This window comes from Haliotis rufescens, unplaced genomic scaffold (assembly GCF_023055435.1).
Source record: "Haliotis rufescens isolate VD_foot unplaced genomic scaffold, xgHalRufe1.0.p SCAF_5, whole genome shotgun sequence".
Lineage (NCBI taxonomy): Eukaryota > Metazoa > Mollusca > Gastropoda > Lepetellida > Haliotidae > Haliotis > Haliotis rufescens.
This window is the reverse complement of record NW_025964223.1, coordinates 52,496,624-52,505,122: the sequence shown is the minus strand read 5'-3', so window position 1 is coordinate 52,505,122 and position 8,499 is coordinate 52,496,624. Positions and strand designations below refer to the sequence as shown.

At 42.3% G+C, this 8,499-nt stretch overlaps 1 protein-coding gene across 1 annotated transcript; it reads left to right on the top strand.

The window, feature by feature from the left end:
• The first annotated feature begins 1,042 nt into the window (after positions 1-1,042).
• LOC124126435 (arginine kinase-like) lies at positions 1,043-7,991 on the top strand. The gene is made up of 6 exons (XM_046489878.2): positions 1,043-1,335; positions 4,028-4,287; positions 4,764-4,912; positions 5,519-5,684; positions 6,237-6,420; positions 7,413-7,991. Exons 1-6 carry the CDS (start codon positions 1,188-1,190, stop codon positions 7,574-7,576), a joined length of 1,071 nt encoding a protein of 356 aa, XP_046345834.1. The 5' UTR covers positions 1,043-1,187; the 3' UTR covers positions 7,577-7,991.
• Positions 7,992-8,499: the final 508 nt, after the last annotated feature.

The following is an 8,499-nucleotide window of genomic DNA, read 5'->3' as shown; positions in this document are numbered from 1 at the left end:
AAACAAAACAAGGTGAGGTGAAATGGGGATTTAACGTCGCGTCCAAAATTATTGCACTTATATAGCGACGTGCATGTACGTGTGTGTGTTTGAGTGGCTGCTTGTACTAGTCCGGGCTGATGCCGATTTAAAGTGCTAGCCCACTGAGATACCATGCCGCAGTTTAACATGAATACCCCAGACACAGTATACTGACTCCGAGCCGACCAGTCCTTGTTTTAGCCCCTTAATGCCGAGCGCCAGACAGGGTAACAACAAGTACCATCTTTTAACGTCTTTTGGTACCCCCCAAAACAAAACAAAAAACAACAAAATAATAATAATAATGATAATAATAATAATAATAATACAATTCATAATAATAACAAAATAATAATAATAAAATATTCACACAAAAAACACAAATTATCGAGCGTGTCTTATTTGAAATTGTGAAACGCAAAGCGTCCACAACAAACGTAAGTCATCTCACAAACCTGTGATCAACGATTCCCCTGGCAAATACCCCCCAGTAATTGAATAACCCTTTTGCAACCATGCACAAGCGATAACTTTGAGCCTAACATTGAAAGGTTAAAGGGTTAACGGCATAGGCATTCATGCGTGTTTACACAGCATGCACTTGCATACTTACTCCTAGGCTTGCATTGTAAAACAGTAATTACAGACTCATTATTATTAGTATTAGACAGCAATAAACGAAGTAGCGTAGCAACACGTGCCTAGAATTGCATGATACACTTTTAGTGTAAGTGATTATATGTCATATTGAACAAGAAGTTAATATCACTGAACTTCAACCAATCGTTATGATACTCACAATGCTTTAATTCTCCACTAAAACCAGCTTACAATGGATGATTATGACATAATTTGGTCCGTGATTATCTGAAATACCACAAGAGAGATTTTCGAGTTGCCTTCATAATCCGTTCGACACTGAGCGAACCTTGTTCAAACATGACCTGAGCTGGCTATGGCGACCGAATGTTTACCAAACGGCCATGTAACGACGTACCCCATTGGCTGAAATGTTATCAGCAAACTTCAATTCAGGACGTATGTGGGTTCCCAAACCGCTGTGAACACATATATAGACCTGTCCTGTTGGTTCACCCAACCAATTCGTTTCAGGTGCATTTTATTATTTCCGTATCGTTAGGTTTAAACAAATTTAACACATCATCATGTCTGTTGAAGAACTCTGGAATAAGCTGAAGACTGCCGTCGGGTGTAAATCTCTGTTAAAAAAACACTTAACCGAAGAGAGGTATAAGACTTTGAAGGGGAAGAAAACTGCATTCGGGGGAACTTTAGCGGACTGTATACGTTCTGGTAAGTGTTTTTTGTGATATTAGCTCGTTTACAAGAATACCAAACTAAGACCACTCACACAGCGCTATTATTGATTACTTTGTCATTGGGTGCCCTTGCCGACTGGAGATGTGTATTTCAGAAGATATATTGTAATTTTTATTCATAATGCACCATTTGTGTAAATTAATGGGGTTAAAAATAAAATGAATACCAATTAAAACAGGTATATTTTATTTTCTAAAAAAAATAAGAAATACCTCGGTGAGGACAAGACGCCATTTTAAGTCTGAGTTACATCGAAACAAAATGTAATCTGATCCCCCACATAAACATATTACCATGCAACAATCTGTGTGTGTAATTGATTTGTGTGTAAATAATTGGTTGAAGTTGTTTAAAATTAAATAGGAGTTAAACTGACTGCAAAAATTCCATGCGGATGTATTTTCTCCTTGACCTCATTGGATTTGACCTAGTGGTAGGCAGATGAGGGGCGAGTCTGAAAAGGGGTACTGTTTGTTTCGAGAGATAGGCATGTGAAAGAATGACAATAGTGTTACCTCATTTGTGCTGATACAACAGGTACACACTAATAATCAATATATATGTATATGTAAATATATACATAATATATACTTAAGCAAATAAACAATCTCTCTCTCTCTCCCTCTCTCTCTCTACTTAATATATATATATATATATATATATATATATATATATATATATATATATATATATATATATTGTTTATATTATCGAAAATATGAAACCTGTTTCTGACAACGTGTGCATAGCAGTCCTTGGTAGCCATTGTCGCCACGGTGTACACTTCCGTCATCTCACGTGAATATAAACAACACGTTTACAACTATTTAATGATTGAGCACTTATCATGATATAAGTATGTATTCATATATGTGTATTCGGGAGGCTTTGTTCACGTATAATTAAACGGTAAAACGTCGTTGACTATACACAGATGACCTAGCACACGACCTAGCTTCATTTAATTTCTAAAATCCACGTCACATTTAAATCAACTGGAGTATGACTGCATCGTGCTGCAACCTGTGTTTTACAAAATAAACAATCAAAGTTTGTACAGTGTTATTGAAATGTTAATGGGGATAATAATAAGACGTTTCTTACCAGCTATATACTTTTACATATGCATGTTATAAATAATCTGGGGGCGGTCGGGTAGCCTAGTGGTTAAAGCGTTCGTTAGTCACGCTGAAGACCCGGGTTCGATTCCCGACGTGGGTACAATGTGTGAAGCCCATTTCTGATATTGCTGGAATATTGCTAAAAGCGGCGTAAAACTATACTCACTCACTCACTATAAGTAATCTGTATATGTATGTATGTGTATACATTCATTGACGGACAAAGTGATGATTCAGGAACATTTTATTGTAGCGTTTAGTAGTTGGTATTGGTGTGTTTTAAATTGTTTTGGTTGTGGGAGCGGGGGTGTTACAGGCACCTCTACACGGGAGAATACTAGCACTTAATCAATCAGTATTATGGTCCATCGATCACTAAACAGGCCTAGTCACAACAAGGTGCAGTGTGACGTGGGAACCAGGCTGTAACCTTAATTTTAGCTTCACGTTAACTATATTCGCGGTTAATCTATCGTTAGTGAAATAATATGTTCGGCAACATTCCTTTTTAAATCATTATTCTCCTTTTGTGGAGAACATGAGTCATGTTGCCACATTCAACTTTATCAACAGAGATAGAGATTTATGGTTATAAATCCTACTAACTCACAAAGGGTACAATGCGGGTGTTGACAATATGGCTGACTGACAAAGGTCGAACAAGGACGTAGCATATTCCGCTGACCTGGCTGATTCGATATTCCCGATACACAGACACTCAATGTTGTAGATAGGCAGATTGATAAGAAGGGACCGGCGTGTATTAACATAGGTAGGTAGGTAGATAGATAGGCAGATAAATAGATAGATAGGGATATGTAAAAGTATGTATGGCTGTGTGTGGTTGTGTGTCGCAGACAGACAGACAGACATACAGACAGACAGATAGACATACAGAGTGATACATAGCTGTACGCATTATAACTCGCAATGGCGTGATACAGGATATCTTGCCTGCTGATATCGCAGTGCTATGTAGTGAGAGGGCGAGTTATGACGAGGAATCCTTGGCATACCACAACTGCACAATGTAAGGGTGAGTGAGTGAGTGAGTTGGGTTTAACGCTGCTTTTAACAGTATTGCAGTTATATCACGGCGTGTCAGCTTAATGTGGGAGGAAAGCCCGAAGTGATGCAGGCCTCAGACGTTTACCACTTCGGTGAAACCCACGAGCACGGGTATGGTGCTGACAAACCTAGAAACATAATCGGGGCGAACCGGGATTCGAACCCACAATCATAGGTATCTGGCGTGCCCAAGGGACGCAACTCTGCACAGCGAATCGCGGCGCCTTAGACGACTGGGCCACTCGTGCCGCCAATGTAAGAACTGATTATTACCATGAAAGTTGTAACAAATGTTGTGGACTTGTAAATATAAACGACAAAGAAATTCGATCGACTAAAAAGATCAGTCTGGTGTCCCCCGCCGTGATATTGCCGGAATATTGCTAAAAGCGGCGTAAATCCATAGTCACTCAATCTTTCCTTGACATTGTATGACCTTGACAGGAAGCTTAAACATATGCCTGTCTGTCCTTTAGGATGCGAAAACCTCGACAGCGGTGTCGGCATCTACGCCTCCGACCCCCAGGCATACACTGTCTTCGCCGACGTCCTGGACGCTGTCATCAAGGACTACCACAAGGTCGATACACTTAATCACCCTGAACCTGACTTTGGGGACATAACAAAACTCGGCTTCTCTGACCTTGACCCTTCTGGTAACTTCATCGTATCCACCAGAGTGAGGGTGGGCAGGAGCCATGACAGCTATGGCTTCCCTCCAGTCATCACCAAAGAGGTAGCTAATAATATAACAACTCGTAATCGATAGATAACATTCAGATAAGTGTTGCCTTCGGAGACATTTAGACAAGTGGTGTCTGCTATAAATTCAGCCAAATGGCAAGTATTACAAGATTGAACGATATTTCATCAGCAGGAAGATTAAGCAATAAATTCTGTCTGCTGTCTGCTGCAGGATTCAGCCTCATATCGTCTGTTGCGAGATCTAAATAAATGTCGTCCGAAGCAAAGTTCATAATCATGAATGTCATCTGCTGCAAGAATCATAGTTATGAATGTCGTCTGCTTCACGAAACATGTAAATGTCGTCTGCTTCAAGAATCAGGAAAATATCGTCTGTTGCAAGTTTCAGATAGATCCCATCCGTTGCGATTTTGAGACATTGAAGCATAACGATAGACCGTTGAATTCCTGTATTTGCACCGGCCATGCCTGCTGTACAATCCACTAATAGTTGCCTTATTAATTTAGCAACGTCTGGCGATGGAGGCGGCGACTGTGTCCGCACTGGATAAGCTGAAGGGCGAGCTGGCCGGCACGTACTACCCCCTCACTGGCATGACGAGGGATACACAGAAGAAGCTGATGGACGATCACTTCCTCTTTAACGACAGCGACAGGTGAGGGCATCATATTTGGCATTCACAACAACAAACAAGTACTAACTCGAAGCATATTTCGCACTGTTGTGAATCGAATATGTCGGCCATCTCCCACTTTCTCTGCAAGACGAACCACCGATGGAAGACACGTTGGAAGATGATGTTATATATACGTCCCATTTATGCCACATGGTTCTCCGGGAAATATGTAGCAATATAAACTGCAAAAGAAATACATTTGAAAATTGGATTTGACCAAAATATTACACACGTTATTTAAACATTACTAGCTCAAAACAGTGGCCGGAGTTCTGCACAACTTAGGTCCAAAACACAACTTTGATATCCGTCTCAAGTACACCACCATCAAACAGCCATTTTGTGTTTGTTTCATTTTTAGCCACCAACTGACATGGGTGTATACTTTCTGTTGCCCAGGAGTTTATTTTCTTCCGGCTTGGTCCAGACAGAGACCATACCTCCGGTCCAGGTTATGATCAATGATGTCAGCACCATGCTTTGGTATATTCGTGGTAAACGTTAGCTGACACGCCATGACATTACTAAAACAACGATCAAATCTCACTAAGCCCAATTCCCTGACTCACTGTTTCTGTGTTCCAGGTTTCTCCGTGACGCCGGTGGCTACAAAGACTGGCCCTCTGGCAGAGGCATCTACTTCAACCATGCCAAGAACTTCCTGGTGTGGGTGAACGAGGAGGACCATCTGAGATTCATCTCCATGCAAATGGGAGGCAACCTTGGAGAAGTCTACAGCAGGCTGGTCAAGGTCAGTCAGATCACATGCAGTCTCTTTGTCAAACAATAGGTTCATTTGACATCACCAGTACCCTTGCTGTAGCACGAATTGATGCAAAATATCTTGACTCTTGATGCGTATAGATCTCAACCAATGTTTGAGTTTAAGATCAGATATGATACTGAACAGATGTGTCTAAAACTAGAGAGACTACAGCATGAAGAAGGATGCTGGTCAAAGATCTTGTGTACTACTAACTTGTTTGTTTGTTGTTTAACGCCGCACTCGGCAATATTCCAGCTATATGACGGCGGTCTGTATATAATCGAGTCTGGACCAGACAAACCAGTGATTGACATCATGAGCATCGATCCACGCAATTTCGAAACGATGACATGCATCAACCAAGTCAGCGAGCCTGACGCCCCGATCCCGTTAGTCGCCTCTTACGACAAGCATAGTCGCCTTTTACGGCAAGCATGGGTTGCTGAAACCTATTCTACCCGAGATCTTCACGTGTCTGTACTACTACTTAAGTCCTTAATCCCAAGACCACCTTAACATGCTCTCTATCTCTCACAGGCCATCCGTGCAATGGAGTCCAGCGGTCTGTCATTCGCCAAGCGTAAGGGTCTGGGCTACCTGACGTTCTGTCCCTCCAACCTGGGCACCACGCTCCGTGCGTCCGTCCACATCAAGATCCCCAAACTTGCCTCCTCGGCGGAGTTCAAGGCCTTCTGTGATCGCTACAATATTCAGGCTAGAGGTAAGACTGCCGAGATTGGAGTTATCATTCCGGACAGACGCATCCACAGCAAAATCAGATGGCAAACATATTGTAGGATTGCCATCGAACAGTCATGTCACGAACGGGTGTAGCAAGGGCAAAGGGTACCACAATGTTTACTCGAAATAATGAGATACACTAAACTACGGTTATAACGAACTTAAAGGGGCTACATATTTTAGTTTGTTATAAACGCAGTTCGCTAAAAGCATATATACAGCGTATATACAACAAATGGACGGGACCAAATATATACAGTTCGTTATATCCGTCAGTTCGTAATAAGCGTGTTCTTTATAACCGTAGTTTATTTTAAGTTCAATCAATATGTAGTACTGCTGCTATGTGCAGACATGGGATTCCTTTGTGGCATGTAGACCACGTGTTACCTCAGGTCTTCATGACTGTGTTATGACTCGATGGCGATCTATAAATTAACCTGTCAGCTGGCGAAGGAGTGTAGTTCGGGGATAGAATAGCTGGATCAGCAATACTGATCTCGCATTGGTTCATGATGCAGGGCTCTCAGGTGCCGCAATTTGCTGTGCAAAGTTGCTTCCTGCTTTTTGTAGGACACATGTTCACCTATGAAGAAGATTGTTTCAGTTGATTAGCTTAGGGACCGCCTCCGTGGTCCAGTTGTAGAGTGTCCGCCCGGAGAGCGGAAGGTCCGCGTCATACCAAAAGACGTTAAAAAATGGTATTTGTTGTTACCCTGTCTGGCGCTCGGCATTAAGGCGCTATTACAAGGACTGGTCGGTATCTCGGAGTCAGTATACTGTGAGTTGGGTATTCGTGTTAGACTGCGGCGTGGTGTCTCAGTGGGTTTGAACTATAAATCAGCATCAGTACAAGCAGCCACACACACACACACAAGCACTCACGTGTATGCACGACGCTATGTAAGTGCAATAATAAGTTTTAGGAAGCCGTCAAATCTAAAATATTGGATGATAATTTCACTTTTTCAGGTATCCACGGTGAGCACACCGAGAGCGTTGGGGGTGTCTACGACATCTCCAACAAACGTCGTCTTGGTCTGACGGAGTTCGAAGCCGTTCAGGAGATGAGACGAGGCGTTGAGGCCTGCATTGTGGAAGAGAAGAAACTGGGAGGGCGCAGGAAGTGGTGGTAACGCCCCTGGCGGAAGTCAATTAGGTAGCAGACGACAGTCAAACATGTGAGGCAGGCGACATCAGGAAGGACCAAAACATCTCCATCCATACTACATCTTTGCATTTAAAACCACCAGACATTCATAGCTGTCGTTGCGTAAAGCCTAACTAGATCAATCATGACGTACTTTGACGAGTTGGTAACAGGCGAGCATCATTGCTTTTGCATCATGTCTGTATAGTCGATATATAGAAGCATTTGAAAGACTAGTCGGATATCTGTGATCTGATTAGTCAGGAGATTTGGACAAGACACTATTTCAAATGCTTCTGCAGACTAGTTTCGGGCGCTTTCACCCCAATCCATGGGGGCTGTGATACGTGTGACAGAAAAATATATTTTACGTAATACAAATAAAGTGTTATTTTACGACACATGCTCTTCATGTTGTGGATTATCGTTGTAGACTGCAGGCCAGTTAAAAGTATACACCCATGTTTGATGGTGGGTAAAAATGAGTGTGTAAGGTTTTACGTCGCTTACAGCAATAACGCATCAATATCACGGTGGGGACCATTCGTGACAAACTCGTGTTATTCCGGGACAAGCCGAATAGCGGTTACGGAAAGAGGCGAGTGGTGACGAATGGGCGGGGACACCAGAAATGGGCTTCGCACATTCACGGGTCTTCGGCGTGATGAGCGAACGCTTTAAACATTAGGCTACCCCGCCGTCAAGCTAAAACTGAAACAAAAAGAAATGGTTATTCGAGGGTGATGTATTTGAAACACGTACAATGGTAGTATTTTGGCCTTAGGTTTGCAGTGTTTCTGCGAGCCTCGGTTGTTTGTTGTTTAACGCCGCACTCAGGAATATTCCAGCTTTGTGACGGCGGTCTGTAAATAATCGAGTCTGGACCAGACAACCCAGTGTTTGATATAA